Raw genomic sequence first — 19716 nt, 5'->3', positions numbered from 1 at the left:
CAGAAACAAGCCCAAAAGGACCGTGTTCCCTGGTTAATAGTGGCCATCCCGCTGGTGTGCCTCTGCGTTTTAATACTGATAGTCGGCCTGACCTTCATGGTGCTCACGGCCAGGAAGAAACGCCAGTCCGAGGGGGCTTACAGTCCCAGCACACAGGAGGTGGCCGGGGCTCGCCTCGAAATGGACAGCATGCTCAAAGTTCCCCCGGAGGAACGCTTGATATGACCAAGGGAGTCTTGCTGATCAGCTGACCAGAGGGACTGCTGTCATTGGTAGAAAACACACCGGACTTTATAGCGGTTTTCCTATCTGTGAGCTTGTTGAATTGCAAATAAGGAAGAAGAAGAAGAAAGGTGAAATACTGCCCCCTCCAGGAGAGGGACTTTTGGACAAGTGTTGCTTTTTTGCTTATTATCTCAAGATATCAGGAGTACTTCAATTTGAACATCATGAATGTTCACACTGTATTGTTGTACAGTTAACTTTATTGCATATTTTAGATTGTATATCTTAAAACATTTTTTAATGTTTTGGAAACAGAATATAATATATAAATGAATGCAATCTTTTTAAACATCTGATTGTATTGATCTAAATTCTACAATTATAAAAATTGTATTGGAGATTTAAGATATTATTTTATATTTTATAAGATGCATTCATTCAATGAATTGAATGCTATTAAAAGTACATTATCATAAATACAACTAAATACAATATTTAAGGGAATAGTATAATATATTGATTGATGGTGATTTGTCAAAATCGAGATCAGATTAATTACAGAAAGGGACCAGGCAACACTTAGATTCAGGTCTTAATTTTTAAGACGTTTTGTTGTCTTTGTTGTATTTGTATGTCTTAAAAAACGTAAACACAAATACAGAATGAATTGATAGGCAGGCTGAGGCACGTTCCCCTCTCAACTGTGTTCCAACATCGTGTTGCCTAGGGTACCGTCAGAGCTATGCATCCATTTTGGGGATGACATCATCAGAGCCTGATATAGGCCTTATTTCCACCCAGTTGTTGGTTCATAAATGACTACTGAATTTGTACATAGTTTGTAATCCTGGGTTTTCAATATTTTTTGATATTGAGCACCTCAAATGTAACGGGAAAAAAAGAAAGCGTCTCTGCTCATACGGTAGGCCTACCTCTAAGTTCACACTAAATAGTACTACAAAGGCAGAAACCACGTCAGAGGAATGGTCAGGAGCACAGAGGTGAAAAGAAAACGTCAGTGCATCCTGTAGGCCTGCTGCTTCATGTTGAAATCGTCTAGTCACCACTTTAGCCTTACCAAGTCCAAAACTTCTCTGATGTCTCCTTGTAGTCAAAGTCTACTGAGTGAGGAGCTTTGTCAGGTGGTTTAAGAACAACTCGAGACAAACATGAAGACCTAGGATCTAGAGCTGGACTTCAAGATTGTGCAGGGTGAACTGAACAGGTGATGGTGGTACAGTACCATCAGCTTAAAATAAAATGATATCATACACTGGACTAGTAATAAAACATTAACGGAAGGCTGCTACTGTAACTAACTCATAACCGCACAATAAACAACCGTAAACCGATAACTGGATGGAGGCTTAGGCTAACCCATATTGCTAAAACACAGACTTTAGGTTGGGTTTGTCTGGGGTAGCTGTTTACCATGTCCACCATTAACATTGTATATTTATACATATTGTATATGCACGTATTATGTTTATTGTGTACTTGACAATCATGGCATTTAGCAAACTGATATTGCAGATCTGGTTTTGTATGCATGTTGCTCTTTGTCAAACATCCACATCCATATTTATTGTTTCTACATTTCTCTTTTGGTTTACCCACAGGAAGCCACCTGGCTATACCATAATGACACTGGTCTTTTTCTCTATTTGCCACAGAACAAAAACAATAATGTATAGTTAACAGACTCTGAATGTCCATTCAATGATGTCAGAACTAGGAACTATTAGCAGGGACCTCACAATAGCATATCACAGTTTAAATGTTGTGCCGATAAGATATGTATTGTGACACTGTAAATATCGCGATATGATCTCGCAAATGTTTTGTGCGATTTATATGATATGGTTTCAACTTGGGGATGGATTCTACAGATCCATGTGTGTCCGCGATTGCTTTTTTGTAACGGAAGCGGCCATGTGTGACACGTGCAGGGACCGAAGTGCCAAGTAGTCGGTCGTTGGCAGGTGATTTCACATAAGTGGAGAGCAGGTTAACTAATATATCTCTTAGAGGTTGGCGGTAAGGTCAAGATTAAAGGTTTAATGATACGATACTATCTGGTGAGGTTTATAAGGCAAGAAATTGTTGTCGTTTTTGTTATCACGTTGGTACTACCAATCGTTAGCATAGTGTCCTTGGAAGAATTTTCACCTGAAAACTAAAAGCATATGGTGGTAAAAACGTTTCAAATTATGTCTGCAGGGTTTTCTTTTATGAGGTGTAATACGATGTCTGCATTTTCTTTGTCTACTGACTAATTGACTAGGCCTAAATATTGTCTTTGTTTCTGGTAACTTTCTCGAACTTTTGGTTCCTACCTGTTTTCATCAACGGAGTGGGCTACTGCTGCCTGACGCTCTCCATTTCAGCTCCAGCTGAAGTTACAAACAAAATTGTGTACGGGAGTCAACGGAACTTAATTAAAAAATGTCGATTTCCCCGGGAATCTCCATAATGTAAATTGAGTCGTGAAGCCCGAGATGGGCGTGACTCGGAAAACAATACAGCGCCTCTAGGTCGGTACGATCAATATGCGATTGCATTCATTGGTGGCTTCGTTTTGTGCGGCTACATGAAAATTCAATTATTTCGAAGGTAAAGCTTCACGATACATACATGAATCTAGTCGTCCGTCCGTCCCCATCACTCCTACAGATAGCTAAATAAATGTGTGATTAGGAGTGCCTATTTGAGGGTATAGATTTGACACACATTTCTTCGGGAGGGGGATTTTATATCAGTTTCCATCGGTTATATGGGCCTACACTAAATTCTTGAGAGATGCTTGTAGTGTTTCATGAGAGTTAAAGCGCAAATAACTGCACAATCCGTGTGATGACTCAGTGCTCATGTATGGCTTTGTTGCCTTTAATAAAAAAAATCGTGTACATGCCTGCTAATGATTGTGAGGAAACTGCAAAAACAGTGAAATTAGCACTTTCACTTTCCCTTTCGATTCACGCCATTTAATTCTCAGTGCTATAGTGTGAAAAATGTAAGTAGGACAGTGGTTTTTATAGCTTTAAAGAATATAATTTAGAAGCAATAGTCTCCCATAAGATAAGCATAGGTATATTCAACTTAACGGAACAAGAAAATAAAAAAATGCAATTACCAAAATATGGACAGAATATATAATTTATATACATTTTCCTGAAGCAATTACAAAGATGAAATAATAAATAATAATCAGCATCACATGTTTCTGTTTTGCACAACATTGTGTAAACATTATGTGAACGAATGATGTCATTTCGGGTAACACAGATCTTCAGTCATACACAGCATCCTCTTTATACACAATCACACATGTGCTTGACCTTAAAAGACACTTCAGTTCCAGTCACTTTTAAGCGACAAGATTTTTGGCATCACCACACAATGATCTCAGAGATGACCTAAAAAGCAGTAAAGGAAATAGCAGCAATTTCGGGACATTGATTTGATCTGTTTTGGTGTTTAAAAGTCAGAATGGAGCCGCTTGAAAATAATTGTGTAGCATTTGTAAGGACAAACAGTAGTAAATATATATATTGGCAATGCGAGTCACATTACCAGCACATTTAGTTCAGTTATAAGACTTAACATAAGACACAGGAAAAAGGCGAAAGGAAAATAACAGGGTGGAAAAAAAAACATTGAAATTGGCAAAGGGTAGGGATTCATGATTTATGATAACATAAAAATATCTTAGAATTTAAATTCAAGTACTAATTTTTAATTTCAATAAAAAATATTTGAGGAAAATTGCAGTAACTGATGTACCACAAAAACAGTGGCTAACAATGTTTCAGTAAGTATTTCATGATACATTAAGTTTAGTTAATGTAAAATAGTTATTTTTCTCTATTCAAACACAAGGCCACACTTATTCACACATGATGGAGGAAAGCCAGCGATGAAATGTATTTTGGTTGATCTAATAAAACACAAGTTTGCACAAAGCTACCTAAGGACTATGAGACATTAAGATCAGGTTTTCCGTGAACCATATTTAGCATGATCTGCAGTGCCACTAAGCTGTAAATATAAGTGGATAAGCTTTTGTACAGATGTAAAAAAAGAAAAAACCTAATTTTTTGATTCAATACTATAATGTCAACTATGGGCTTTCACTCAAGGTGGGCAGCCTATTAAAAGTTACACATCCACGATAAGCTTTTACGTGGAGAACTACGTAGCCTGAAACAATAGGTGCAAAGACTTGTCCTAACGATGGATAACAAAGAGTCATGAGTTAAAACAGGGTGAATCCAAAATTGTGTTGGCAGGGAAAAAAAACACAGGGCTCCAGATCCTCAAGTCTGAAACGTACGCTCACTTGTCCTTCATCAGCAACTGCTGCTGGTAGTTGTCGTGGAGCCACGAAGAAGAGCGCAACGCTTCCACAAACGTTCAGTCAAAAGTCTCCCACCTCGTCCGCAGATCCTCCGCCTTCTTCCTGGGGGGCTCCGAGGGCTTGGTCACCATGGTCAACAGTTCCCCGAAGGGATCTGGCGGTTCTCTCGCTTCCATGGGCGCTTTCCCCAGCATGTTGCTGGCGTGACTGGGAGCGGCCGGAGGGTCCAACAGGCTGGAGAGGGAATGGTTGCTGGCCGAGGAGTGGGGCAGTCTGGGGACGATGGACGGGAAGGCGTGTCGCACCGGTCGGAAGCTGGCCGGTAGCGTGGCGCAGCCCGGGGGCGGGTGCCTGTAGAAGCCCGGCAGCGTGGAGATCATGTGCGGCGGGGTCGGGGCGGGGGCGTAGCCGGGCGGGGGAGGCCCGTACGCCAAGCCGAAGGGGTTCCGGTCCACGGTGGGCGAGTAGTGTGTCTGGGGGGAGGTGTACTGGAGCGTGGCGGAGAAGGGATTCAAGGAGATCGAAGGGTGTGGAAGGAAGGGAGGCAGACCCGGCGGATAGGGCCTGGCCGGAAGCATGGGTTTGCCGGAGGGCAACAGCGCGATGACCTCCCGGTCTTCGCCTGAGGTAACGGCGCGAAGGTCCACTGCGGAGCTGCTGCTGAGAGGGTCCAGAAGGCTCAGCAGATCTTCCGTGTTCTCGTCGGCCTTGCAGGGCTTCAGCAGGTCTTCGTCAACGCTCATGCCCAGTGCGTGCCTGAACTCCTGCCCGCCGCTGCGAGACATCCCGTTACCGGCCTCCGGGGGTCTGCTGCGGGGTTGGACGGCAGGGGGCACCAGGGACAAGCAGGGCTCGGGGGTCTTCCTCCCTTGGGGCCGGGGGATGGTGATGTTCCCTTGGCTGGGGGTGGAAGGCTGCGGGCCGGTGTCGTGCCCGGGGCTGGAGGTCTCGCGGCTCTGGGGCACTGGCGGCGGCGGTCTAGGTGGCGCCGTTCTGGGGCCAACGGAAGAGGGGTCCCATAGGGGTGCGGCCCTGTCGTCCGTGCCGACGCCCCACAGCTTGTTGTAAGGGTTGGTCAACTTGAGGCCCGGGAGGGTGCGAGTGCGATCGCCGATGTTCAGGTCCATACGCTGCAAAGTGAAGAAAACAGATGGGGAAAAATATATATATCAAAACAATAATGCAGCGTTTACAAATCTGCGGTTTAGGAGCCCACTTAGGGTCAGCTGAAGGCATCAGCTATAGATCTCTGAAATAATGCAAAAGCTTCTGCATGAACAAATAGACATTTGTACAATTTCGAAAGTTTGGGTGGGAATAGTTTTGTGACTTAAAAATGGGTTCACATGCTCGAAAAGTTTGAGCGCCTCTCACCAAGGGAAAAGGTTAGAACATATGGCCAAATTCTTGCAACGTTTGAATTCAATAATCATCACATTACTAGACAGATGTGGGGTACACCAAGCTTCTGAAGGTAATCGCCAATACGTTGGTCAGAAAGGCCGGTGTCGGTATATGATATGATATGTATAACTTGTATATACAACTTTATTTAAGACAAATACGACAGCCTCAGCATCATTTGAGAAAAGGTCTCTGTATTCAGGGCCATCCTACCTGGTAGGTGAACTTGGCTTGGAGCTCCTCCAAGCTTTTGGGGGTGCGGAGGTCCTCCAAACTCTTAGCCAGGCTGACGGACGGGTTCTCGGGCTCGTCCTGGCAGTTGAAGATGTCCCCCAGCAGGTTCACGTTGGAGAACTTCTCCGTGATTGGGCTGGACGGGGCCGTGTGACGCTCTGCCCCCACGCCAGGCTCCTCCCCCCCTTCCGCTGACTCCGCCTCCTTTAGGGAACGGTACGGCTGTGGTCTGCGAGACATAATGTAAATCGGCTATAGAGAGAGAGGGAGAGTACTAGCATGTGCAGGCAGACACACACATACACACACTTTTATTAAAATGAATGAGCAGTGCATGCAGCGTTCAGCTAGAAGACCAATTAGGTTGAAATGCGAAGCGGATCAAAGACGGGGCGTACATTGGCGACCATTCGAAAGGGACCGAGAAGAAAAGGTTGTCAGGGAAACCAGCGCCTGAGTGGTCTTCATGCTGGAGCTCGTCCCCGGACGAATCCTCAGACAGAAAGACTGTGTAGTGGCGCGTAGGACGCATAGAACTAGAATGAAAGCAGGGAGAGATCGGAAAAGACAGAAAACACAGACCGGGCACGTAGATAAAGAGAGGAAAAACCTACGATCCGTAACGACTGCTCCACAACCACTGATGGTAATAACTCAAATCTCACAGTTCCTAAGGCTTAGTAACACAACTCAGGTATTTATTAGGAACCTGCTTTGTTTTATCTACTAACTATTAGGCATTATAATTCATCCTCCTGTTATTTCTGATGGACTGAAGTGCTCTACATTACATTACATAAATCTACTAGGGACAGACAATAAGACTAATAAAAAGGTCTCCTTTTAGAATTTATTTTCCAGGATTACCAAGGAGGATGCAAGAAAGAAAAACAGATGGGAGGCAAACTCATAATTCGAATACATTTGTCTAAATAATAGTAAAGAAAATGACTACTGTCAAGTTGCCTATTCATTTACGTGGCATGACCGAAAACAACACTGGGTGGGAGCACATCTATACGGGTTGTAGGTCACATTCAATTAAAAATTGATGAGAAGAAAGGAGTTAGCCGAAGAAAGTAGATTAATGGAAAGGTAGATTCGTAATTGCAAAAACTGAGATCCATATTAGTGAAAAAGGTTAGAAATTAGCCTTGTTGACTAAGAATGCTAATGCCATTATTAAGTCAGCTGGGTTATTGATGAGAATGTAGAAACAATGTTTTGCATTTAGCTAATCAATATTAAGTAACTCAATTATCTGGATTGGATTGATATGCCTTTCACAGAATAGGATCTGCTTACTGGTCAGGGCTGTCCAAGCAGATATTACCGACAGGTCTCTTCACCAGCAATGGTGGCCGAGCCTACGAAAACACAAAGATAATACACATCCAACTTATTCACAGCACTTTCAAAACCATGAGCCTTACTGGTCCCGAGTCTGCTATGAGCATTACCGGTCCTAAGTCTTCCATGCGCATTACCGGTCCTAAATCGGCCATGAGCATTACCGGTCCCAAGTCTGCTACGAGCATTGACTGTCCTAAGTCTGCTACGAGCATAATCTGTCCTAAATCTGCTACAAGCATAACCTGTCCTAAGTCTGCTCCGGGCATTACCTCTCCTAAGTCTGCTACAAGCATTACCAGTTCTAAGTCTGCTACGCACATTACCGTTCCCAAGTGTGCTACGGGCATCACCTCTCCTAAGTCTGCTACAAGCATTACCAGTTCTAAGTCTGCTACGCACATTACCGTTCCCAAGTGTTCAAGGGGCATTACCGGTCCAAGGTGCATGGTGATTGGCCGGTTGCCGTCGTCCCAGCTCTGCAGCGACGCCTCCCTCCGGAGTGCAGCCGACGATGACATCATGACCGCTCCTCCCACAGTGGTGGTGGTGGTGGAGTCCTCGTCGATGACGGGGGTCCCGGCGGTGGAGTACCCGTTCTCTGTATGCTCCTTGGGGGAGAGGAGGAAGGGAGCACACGTTGGAGGTGGAGGAGGGATGGAGATCGTCAGGGTGACGGGATGAAGATAAGATAAGAACTTTATTTCATCCCATACATGAGAAATTGTTACAGCAGCCCGTGGAATATAGAAAGATGCAATGATAAAAGAAAGCGTAAAAAGTGAGAAGCAATACATACATAAATAAAAGGGAATGATGAAGGGAGACAGGAGGAAACAGAGCCAAACATCCAGGACGGAGAGAGGGAATTTCGTTGTGTTAACATGGAAGACGGTGGAGTGCACCAGACTGGTTTTCATGCAGAGAAATTCATGTACCTTTTGCTTGAGTCGGCTCTTGACCTCTTTGATGCCCATCCTGGCGTGGTCTTTTGCCTGAAAAGGGTCAGAAACAAGGAACCGCTGGAGCAAGCTATAGAATGTCATAATGGTCCTATATGCTAGCGTGGGTGGTCGCCGTCTAACCCAGTACTTTGAGACACTCATATTGTTGTCATGGCTACACTATGAAATGGCTGCTTCCACTAGTGTGGCTGTTGTTCAGAGAACAGGAGAATAGGACATATGTGCAAACACACAACGTGATGATGATTCTTTTCCGTGTTTGAGGCGCTTGCCGGTTTTATATATCCATGCATTTCTCATTCGACTTAAATTGTCACGTCAAATGGGGCTTTTGATTATTTAATGTTGTTAAAGATTATACATGAACGCAATGCCCTTATGGAGTCCAGCATAATGAGCAAATGATTGAATGCTTTGCTTTTGTTGGAGTCACTTTTCAATGCAAATATGGTTAATGGGACTGACTTGGTCACCTCTACTGTGACTTCATGAAGATACAGTTAGAAACAGCTTGTAGAACCACCCGATTTCCAATTGATTTACACCACAAAGACCTACAACTCAACACAGCTTTTAGAACCATCAGATACTAATTAGATGACATCACAAAAAGTTGCAATTTAAAACACCAAATGCTTTGTAAGGACCTTTGAACAATGTTTGATAGTTTTAGTAGAAAATCATGTGCTTACAAACTTGTAAACCGTTTTCATAGCTGGATTGGCCTTCGTCTTTACTGTGTTGTAGATGGCCCCGCCTCCTTTCTGTTAGAACAACAACAACAACACGTAACAATTACACAGTACACCATCACAGATATTATGGAACCATATTGGATTATACTTAGACTAAGCCTGAAGTCTAACACGGCAAACATAAAAAACATAAATACGTTAAATTACAGAGCCCAATGGTTGGATTTGAACAGGTTGTATATGACGATAAGCGGACTGTAGCTCAATGACGAAAATTATTTATTGTAGGACACTTCTTGACAATATTCAAATAACTAGTTACAAAGGAAAGATGGTTATTCAAATAATTCAAATAACTAGTTAAAAAGTAAAGACGGTTACACAAGTTCCACGACACTCACCTTGACTGTGAAGAGCCATTGGTGGTAGTTCTTGTCGCTGCCTGATGAGAGGAAACGACGCGTTAAACACCACTGCACGTTTTCCTCCCGTTTCAATACGAGCCATCACTCCCGACGCCTCGGCCCAACTCACCTGCGTATTCTCCCATGTTGATCTCTTCTTCGAAGTCATCACTGAAGCCTTCCCCTGCATTCAGCAGGTCCAACCGACCGTCTATAAACTACAGGTTCACAGTACACACCCAGGAGAGAGGAAGGGAGAATGGCGCGTTTGAACAAAGAAAAATGGAACGAAACACGATGCACGACTAAAGATAACCACTTATCAAAGTGCGTAAGTGCGTGAAGGTAGATAGGTGTGCGTATGTGTAGGTGTGTGTGTGTGTACTGTGGGAGTGCGGGTGTGTGTGTGTGTGTAGGGGTGTGTGTGTAGGGCTGCTTGCGTGCGTGCGTGTGTAGGTGTGTGCGTATGTGTAGGTGTGTGTAGGTGTGGGAGTGTGTGTGTGTAGGGGTGCTTGCGTGCGTGTGTAGGTGTGTCTGAGGGAGTTTGTGTGCACCTGTTTGAAGAGCTGCAGCTGGATGGCGTTCTGCAGGAACTGTCTCATGGCGCTGGAGCGATGGCTGACGAAGGTTTCCTCGCTGAACGTTATGGGCTCTCCCTGCAGGAGAATAGAGGACGAGGAGCATGGGAAACAGTAAGTTCGATTTGTAACGCACCATACGGTGTCAGAAAGAAGCCATTTGTTGAGTACATGTTCTCATAAACTATGTGCATGTCTTTAGCTTTGCTTAAACGGTAAACCAGGGGAGGTTTACCGTGGACAGAAGGAACCCAACAAACCTGATAGCGCCAGAGCCATGCTACATCTCATGCAGTTTTGTTGCGTTGTTACAAACATGTTACAAACATTAATGTGACGAATTACATTTTAGATTATAACTAACAAACAAAAGTTGTTGTAATGAATTTGACCTGCCCTTACCTTTACGATTATTTTTCATATCAAATGAATAGTGTTTAAATGAACAGTGTTTGATTTTATTGAGTTACTGACCGCTACGATCTGAAGGGCGTTCCGGTAGCTTCCGAACAGCGCGGCTTGACTCTTCAGAAACGCTCGCGCCACACCATTCCCCGTCGTCGTGGATACCTTCTTTAGGCGGTTCTTTAACGACGCTATCTGCAAGTAATCATTTAGACCAAGAATGTTCATTGAAAAATAACACCACATACAGCAGGTAATTGCTATGGAAACACTAATCATTTTATACTATTCGTCAACACACTACATTTCAAATGTAAGTTGTGTGGATGCGTAGGCCACCCACCACATCATACGGAAGGCTTTGGAGGTCGTCGAAGGGGGTTTCCAGTGTGTTTGTGTCCACGTTTAGAATCACCACATCATCCAGAGCCATCCCTCTCACTTTCTAAACAGGACGAAGATACACATTGACCTTCAAATACATTCAGTACCTATGATGACATCAGGGCATGGGGGGGTTGAAAATTAGTAATAGAATATCGGTCCTCGGGTGAATGGGAAATAAGCGATAGTAAAATATATAGAGACAGTATTGCTCATGTAGCATAACCTACCTCCATCAGACTGGTATGTACTCCAATGAGGTAAGGCATTGGTGCACTGCAACAGATGATTCAACATGAATTAACATTAATGAGGGTATGCACTGCATAACATTGATATGATACACCTTATACGTATAAAAAGGTAAACAGCTCAACATCCCTGCAACTGTATTAAATAGTACTATATTTTAGTCATTAGGCCAACTCATATCAAATGAATGTTAAACCTTTATATGCTGTGCCATTCTAAACTAAGGAAATAAAGTACATAGCAGAACATTTATACGCTGTCAAGTGTCAACAGAGAATCTAAATATGTGGTTTGTTTGGGGTATTACTAGAAGCGGTTTAATTGGGGAAAAACATTCTCAGCCAAGGGATGGCAGGAAACACACTCACCAACAGTAGTCGATGAGGTGCTGAGGCAGGACTGGAATGTACACGTGTTGCCAATACATAGGATAGAGCATGCCTGCTGACCCATGGATGCAAGCCGTTAACTGTTTCAGGACAAAGTCGGTAGTAAGCATGGGATCAACCGTTCATAACGGCCATCTCCCGTAACAGAAAGTATATCCCAGAACATCAATATAGGAGAATTATAGTATTAACCCTATTTAAGGATTTCAATCTCGTGACCATAACAAAGCTGATTTTTGGCGTATTATTAAACGATTTAATCCTGCACTTTGTTACTTTTCTACTCAAACTAAATTCAAAAATTTCCGAACTATAAAGTTTCTCAAGAATATGAAGTACCCACCCGTGAGTCACGTCATGGGTCTTGAACCATGAAATTCTCAGACATAACCATCGTCTCAAAAGGATATAGCTATAACTGTAGCTACAACTCAAGCCACTAGATGCTGCTAATGGGTAAACGTATACTACAGATTTAAATATAAAATGTGTTTGAGCAACAACTAGCATTGAAAAAAATGCATATGCGCAGCATTGAAACATGAAAAAAGCATAGAAACAGTAAAAATTGTCAAATACTCATCAACAGCATTAATTGTTATCAACAATGAAATCATGATAGTTGGGAGGGGGGATAGAATATTCTACTCACAGTGCTTAGTTTGCTACAGCAGACGATGATTCTGCGCTCATAAAGCATACTAGCGTAAAGATGGAGCATGTTATTGACATCAACTGCTACGAAGTACTCTGTGAGGTTCCTCTGTAACAAAGAAACAAAACAATAAGTGGACTGAGACACTGCAGCAATGGAACAGCAATTAAGACACTGCATACAACTTGTCAGCTGCATTGCATTATACACGTAGTTCATTCTTGATTGTATTATATATAGTAATTATTCTGCACTACTCTAAATTGATAGTGTTTTTTGTGATTCAAGTACTTTATTGCCATTTGGATTTTCTATCTCTAGCTGGCATATAATACAAAAGCTGTCTGTTATTATGTTCATGCATACAAATAGATAAAGTGAAAAGCAAGTGTTTCTTTTAACGTTGTTGTATACAATGGGTGCATGGACGATGAGCCACTCACATTCTCTGGTATGCTAGGTAGTTCCCTCTTGTCAGGCACAGTGAAGTAGGAATGCTGCGAAGGGTCAGGAAGGGTAGATTGTGGAGAAAAGGCCGAAAAATGAAAGAAAGAGAGGCATGACAGAGACAGAAAGGAAGACAGAGACAGAGAGAGTTAGGTTTTGAGAGAGATAAGTCTTTCAGGGCTATCAAAATATTAATCAATTATTGTTATAATTGAATGGTTGTTCAAAAAGGTGCTTGTTAAAGTGGAAATATCTGCGATATTAGCTTTGTTCTCTTTGGTAACACCTTTAGCGATGAGTGGTAGTCTTTCACAGAGTTACAAACAGTGTCGCAATCACCATGTATGTGACCCTGGGAGTGCTTGGGTACTGACTCACCACACTGAGGTTAACTGGAACTCCAGGCTCAGGTATTGGAAGGGTATGAAGTGTAACAAGAAGCTCTTGCCAATGACTGACCTGAAATCCACATAACGGAGAGGACGCAACACCAACGCGTGAGTCTTTTTATGCCATATTAAACCTTTCAAAAAATTGATTCGGGAAGCGAAGCAGATGCGAAAAGGAAGTGAAACTGCTGCCACTGACCTGGCTTTTCACCGTGTAATCAGCGAGTATGTTGAGCAGCTTGTAAAACACTTCGAACCATGGCAGATAGCTGTAGTCAAATGAAGTACGACAACAGCAGCTTTCGTTTATCAGAAGGTACTTGATTAGAAAAGGTCAGAAGTGGTTACTACACTTGCAGAGTAGTCTCTCTCTCTCTCTCTCTCTCTCTCTCTCTCTCTCTCTCTCTCTCTCTCTCTCTCTCTCTCTCTCTCTCTCTCTCTCTCTCTCTCTCTCTCTCTCTCTCTCTCTCTCTCTCTCTCTCTCTCTCGTAATATCTGTTCCGTTCTCAAAGGCCCTTGACATTAACCCCTTTTTATTGCACAGAATACAGCTGACTGTGAGTGGAGCATGACGACTCTTCCAATGCTCTGCAAAAGCTCAGAGTTCAAAATGTTGAAATGCTTGCTTTTGCACTAATGTGAGACTACTTCCGTCCCTCTCTTTAATCTGGACCTGTAACACGCTAGTGAAGTCATGTGTCATTTCTATTGTTGACAGGATGTTTATCTGAGGGTGTCAGGATCCTGCCACGACCCCGAAGACAAACCGATGTATTGTTTTTGGATAAGGAAACTGGATGGTTGTCAAAGAATATACAGGGGGGGGTGGGAGACATAAAGACATATTGTTTCACATTGCATAAAAAAATTCTGTAAAGACAGTAATATTAAGCAAGCCATGAGACACTGATGAGGCAGCAGCTGCAATATGAGCTTCAGAAAGAGTCTTAAGGAAGTCAGGGTATGAATCAGAAGGACGGGAAACCAGTTTCATTGTGATCCAAAGTGACTAAATCAGAGCATAAAATGAGCCCTGAAAATCTGTGCATTACTGGTTGTTTTGTGCTGAAATTATGGATTTTTCTGAACCCAGAGTGGAGAAGCATTGACCAAATGGCGTTTAAAGACCAGTGTAGCCATTACCTGAGGATGCAGTAGCAGCTGTGAGCGCCAGATGAGAGGCGGCAGAAACCGAAGCGCTGTTTGCTCTCGATGTCCGTCAACACAAACGTGAAGTTCTGCCCGACATGATTAACTGTCAAGCTGGAGGAAGGATGCAAAATAAACAATACAAAGAGTGAATTTCACAGAAACAATCATAGTGTACGAGTACGACTCGAGTATGACTTTGTATGTTATGTGAATGTAAAATGACAATGTTTACGTCTACATATTGGATGGATGGTATCTGAACGTGTTAATACTACTTTGCCTTAATGTAATTGCACTCCATTTGTCTTAGCACTGTGGTTTATTTCTTATGCGTTATGTTTGGACCCCAGGAAGACTAGCGTGTGTGTGGGTGGGGGGGGTTACCTGTCTATGCTGAAAGGGAAACAGAACCTGGGCACTGTCTTGAGGGTTTCCTGTGAGAATAAGAGAAACAACAAAGTATTTGAATAAGTATGTCAATGATGAGTTTGGCTGTATGGACCAACCATGTGCAGGAAGAAGAAGATGAACAGTTGTTAGATGCAGCTCCTTTAGTGCATCTAAAGGAAAATAGGTACTGCTGCTCTATTGCCAAAACAAACACAAAACGTTAAGTAATTTAAGCTAGGTAGAAAGAAAAACGGGCTCAAACCTGTTCATTGTAGTCCACTGGGAACTGCCTCACCACCTCAGGACCTGAAATGAATCCCAAAGAAAATAGTAATTTTCCTCAGATTACAGGTTTAATGTTATTTTAATCCCATCCTGAGGTAATTATAGGGGGCCAGCTACATTTTAATTTCCAAGCACTGAATAAAAAAAAAAACACCGCTTGACACCTAGAGAATAGTTGTGAGAACATGTATAAACAAATAAAGGATGCAACCAAGACACCCTCCTAAAGTGCGATGGTGCACAGTAAAGGCTCAGTTACGGTTCCACGTCGACGCAACGCAATGACCACGCAGACGCTTTGACGCAGTCGTGAACCTGTTTTGGTTCTGCGTCGGCTGTTAGGGAGCGGACCAATCACAACCCTTGCTGCTGCGTCGCCTCGACGCAAGGTTACAATTTTTGGGAGGTGCACGGCAGCCATCGCAGTGGACGCATAGAGGGTCCGCAAGGACGTAAGGGGTCCGTAACCCCCTTGTGTGGCGTCGACGTGGAACCATAACTTAGCCTTGAGGCTTCTCAGCCAGTGTTGCTTGTCACAACTAATTATCTTTACACAGTGACCCACAGTTTTACTCTGGGGTCTCTAAGGGTTAAGGGGTTTCCCCATGTTCTTATTTACTTGGTTTGAGGCATCATACAACCATACATAGCATTCGCTAATATATGCAGACATACATAGAGAAAGAATTTACATTACTGTAAGAAAACACACCTGTTCCTTGAGTTCCTTGAAAGCTTACTTCTAGATAAACCTCGAAGGTGGACTCAGGATTCTCCCTGAAACACACAGATACAGTCGATGAGTTAAAGGTGTGGCAGTGTGTAGGATGTAATGGCGTCTAGCGGTGAGGTTTGAGATCGATGGAGATTGGAATCAACTGAACGGATCTCATGATAATACAAAAACTGGACCTCACACAGTTTATATCAGTGGCTAGCTACGCTTTCCTTTACAAGCATGTGCTGAAGGGTTTGGCTAAATGGCTATTAGTACCACAATAATAAGGAAAAGTTTTCAATATTGAATGTTGTTATACATTATGGTGCTACTCAAAATTCAACGGTGTGACTTTGCAGAATCCCAGAGGAGGTCGGGCTTGAAGTAGAGGAGCCCAGATCCCCCAGAGTGCACTGGCCCTGAAACCCCCCAGCACAGGAGAGGAAGGTCACTAGGACCCAGGGGAGATGTGGAGAGCCGAGCCACCGAGCATTCTGTTCTTTGTACAGGAGGCCCGCCCAAGATGCCCTCACAAGCCCATTTCATCTCTACATTTGGGGCAAAACTAATCTCGGATCCAGCAGTGCCTTCATGTGAGAGCTGAATATCTCCGGGAGGAGACAGCACAGAGAGTGTCCCTGAAACCAGAAACTGCAAGGAGCGAACAGATGCGTTTCCTGTTTCGCTGCATTCTACATGAAGAAAACCAATTAGCGGTGGTGGATGAAGCTTTCAGAAGGGGATTTTAAGAAGAGCATTTTTACAATGGCCAGCCAACATGCATTGCTTTGACACATTTATTTACAGTTTGCCACTGCAGGCCCCACGCTATGGGGAGGCATGAGGGGGCCTGACCGGCTCTACAAGACCCCTGGGGTCCATACAGGAAGGCCAGCCCACTTCCAGTTTTCGATTGTTTCATTACAATGTGATTTGTTTAATCATTCTGAATAATCAGGCAATAGTCTATGCCTAGGATGACGGGCTGAACGTCTGGAGCAATGGCTGGGATTCCAGTCAAACAAACTCATAAAAGGGCCTAACCCAGAAGGAATTGAAATATGTAGCTTTATACCTTTGTGAATTTAATGGAGGATGGTCTGTATTTGGTGTCTTTCCCTACATTTTTGCGGTCAATCTTTTCAATAAAACACATTTTCAGAGGATATTCTAATGTTTTATACCGGATCTTTCGGTACTACTACCCCCACACACACAATGTTTTTGTCGAATTTTCAATTTACAGTGTGTGTCACACTTTATGTTTATGCAAATCTAAACCGGGAAATCTAAAGATCCTCCAACAGCATACTCCATACTTCAGAGCAAGATTTCTCCTTGAGCAAGAGTTGGTAGGACACAATAATAAACAGACCTGATCAAGCCAAAGATAAAGATAAAGAAAAAAGTAGTATTTCTCCATAGGGATCCCATCCATAACGTTAGAATACAATCTGAGCTGGTCGGTGGAAGAAATAAGTACTTTTAGAGGACATACTGTACATTGTGTAGTTGCCATGAAGGATTACACTGCAGCACGTTATTCGCGGATTAACTAAACCAGACTGCAGTGTTCTTGCTCAGTCGTGGAACAATTTCAAAAATTCTTGTCGGCATTAATCCATTAGACCAAAGATTATCGGAAAATAGGGTCCTAAAAGATCTAAGCGTTTACATTTTTTTCAAAGACAGATATATAAATGAAATCACAAATGCGTGCCCAACACAAAACAATCATACATTTGCACTGAGTCAACCTATCCTTCTAAAAAAATTATCATTGATTTAAAAGCTAAAGATATGGCCGATAAGAGTATTTATCCTTAACATGGGACTGGATATAGACTTAACTTGCCATTTTTTACCCTTGAATGAGGAAAGCAATACTATGTTGAAAATTAATATAGAAGGACATCATTACTTGCATAATTTAGGTTGTGTGTTCTTAAATAAGCATATAAAGCCATTATAATTCTTTACAGTAGCATGAATCAACTTTAATTGGCACAATCTAGGAAACGCTTTCACATGGGGCTCGTTCACAGGGACAATTTAGGCACTGGCATAAACTGTTACAAATCAATTTTGGGGTTCTTTCAGATCCACATGCGTCATGAACTAAAGCACGACATTCTACTATATTTGGGAGAACCCTGCTCCACAAAATATAGTCCCCAAGTGATTTCTAAGCAATCCAAGGACAACTTACAGGCGGAAGCACTAGTGGCCATCAATATACCAAACCTTCAACTAAGGACTGAAACATAGGTTCCAGAGAGGAAGAAACAAGGTCCGGGAGAAGTGGCGCTGCTGACTGAGCATATGGCAGGCACACCAGCCAACTCAGATCACATCAAACATGGAATCGAAAAAAAATGAATGCTGTCACAGGTCCATCACTGCATAGATTCCCAAAGGTGACAGATAACATACTCGCATAGCAGGCGCTCTCTCACACACACATACACACACACACACACACACACACACACACACGCACACACACTTTGGACATTGACCTGGATAGGGCCATGTGAGAGTCAGCATTGTTAGTCTGCCTTGGCCAGTGCCATCCCGAAGAAGACATTTTTAATCGCAATGCACTAGATAGCATAGCATTATCATTTCCCAGCATGACCTCCTATTGGCTGTAGTGATAAAATGGCCCTAGATTCTGCCACAATAACACATCAAACATCTGCTCCTGATGACCAGGCTTGCCTCACGAAGAGGGTTCAGCGAGGGTTTTTACAAAAGGAGGTTATTGGGAAGATTGACAGTTCAAAACAACTGGATTTGTTCGTGTTCAAGAACATCACATGGGCCAAGGCGTTATTACTGGCTGTACCAACAGGTCAACCAACAGCACAACTGCTCATAAAGCATATAACTAAAAAAAGATATGGATTTACGCAATAATAAGCATACACAAAAAGGTAGAAGACAAGGAAACATCAATAAACACACGTCATGACAGCCAATCAAATAACAGAGCAATTGCCACAACACACAAGGAAATTCAAAGCAACCTTCTGAAACAAATACGTCTAGTATCCCAGAGGAAGCCAAGACACGGTCAAAGCGTCATAAGACACCAGTGCACCCTAGTGACTACAGGATCAATTGGGGGAAATAATCCGTTTTGATTTCAAGCAAAGGTGGTGTAACCTTCGTTCCTAGATATTTGTTTACATGTATAACTGAAACTGATCATGTCGTTTTGGGGAACCTCTTTGATTATGATGCGATATTACACTTTGAGCAGCGTCATCTCATTTACAGGAGTTTTAGTATGAAAGGATGGTTATCTGTTCTGTAGGTTAGTGAACTGCAGAATTTAAGATATTTTAAGATCTGCGATATTTCCAAAATATGACATTGATAGGTTTCATTCGTAGGCCTATTTACTCTTGAATGCAGAATACTTGTGTAATTCTAGTTAGACTTTTGCTCCAGATGACATGGTATCAAGAAACGCTATTGCTCACAAACGCTGTTTGCCGTTTTAAGATTATAATCTTAAACTATTGTCTTTGGTTTGGGGAGAAATGAAATGTAATGGCAATTTTGATCAAACACGTTTTACTATTATACAGAGCTATGCATTGAATGATTGTTAAATGTATATAGCATAAGGGTTAGCTTAACCTGGTATTGTTTACACACGCACCGTTACATTTCTGAATGGCATAGCAAAGACTATTTCTCTACAAAACAAGTCACCCTGTCGCAACAAGTCGCGGCCTCGCGCTTCCGTTATCTCCCACAATGACTCAGTACGCATATTAATAACAGTGACGAGACATACATGTAAATCGCTATTATATTCTTACTTGATGCGGGAACCCATCTTTACATCTCAACTATAGGACACAGGCGACGAACAGCGGAACACAGTCGCGTATTTTTCTAGTAACCTGTCAAACCGACTCGGGCAACGCCATGGTTTCCTTGCGTAGATCACGTTTTCTTCGCGGTGAAGTATGGTATTTGTAGGATGTTAACCTGCGTGAAATATGTCATCAAACGTGCTTTGTT

The 19716-nt window shown here is 42.7% G+C and overlaps 2 protein-coding genes and 1 long non-coding RNA gene across 4 annotated transcripts in view; 2 read left to right on the top strand and 1 right to left on the bottom strand.

Moving 5' to 3' along the window:
• The window catches only part of crb2a (crumbs cell polarity complex component 2a), an 18076-nt gene extending 14222 nt beyond the window's left edge, over nt 1-3854 (top strand). The window contains exon 13 of the mRNA XM_030353840.1: nt 4-3854. Coding sequence (XP_030209700.1) covers nt 4-225 — 222 coding nt within the window. The 3' untranslated portion in view covers nt 226-3854. The remainder of the gene's footprint in view (nt 1-3) is intronic.
• On the bottom strand, nt 3084-19716 carry dennd1a (DENN/MADD domain containing 1A). Of its 2 annotated transcripts, XM_030353842.1 has the most exons (23): nt 19512-19716; nt 15673-15737; nt 14938-14981; nt 14670-14719; nt 14277-14396; nt 13333-13402; nt 13123-13203; nt 12741-12794; nt 12295-12405; nt 11622-11722; nt 11232-11277; nt 10961-11062; nt 10687-10812; nt 10189-10290; nt 9765-9852; nt 9632-9672; nt 9228-9299; nt 8509-8565; nt 8005-8181; nt 7526-7587; nt 6619-6756; nt 6200-6449; nt 3084-5712 (listed from the first exon to the last, which is right to left on the bottom strand). In XM_030353842.1, exons 1-23 carry the CDS (start codon nt 19526-19528, stop codon nt 4639-4641), a joined length of 3048 nt encoding a protein of 1015 aa, XP_030209702.1. In that variant the 5' UTR covers nt 19529-19716; the 3' UTR covers nt 3084-4638. The 2 variants fall into 2 exon arrangements, with proteins under 2 accessions (XP_030209702.1, XP_030209703.1); XM_030353843.1 differs by lacking the exon at nt 6619-6756 and having other exon boundaries at nt 19512-19715.
• LOC115541912 (uncharacterized) lies at nt 13119-16846 on the top strand. Its single transcript, XR_003976433.1, has 2 exons — nt 13119-13241; nt 16038-16846. It is a non-coding gene; the product is annotated as an uncharacterized LOC115541912 (long non-coding RNA).

Source organism: Gadus morhua, chromosome 4 (assembly GCF_902167405.1).
Source record: "Gadus morhua chromosome 4, gadMor3.0, whole genome shotgun sequence".
In the NCBI taxonomy this organism is placed as follows: domain Eukaryota; kingdom Metazoa; phylum Chordata; class Actinopteri; order Gadiformes; family Gadidae; genus Gadus; species Gadus morhua.
This window is presented reverse-complemented; position numbering and strand designations above follow the sequence as displayed.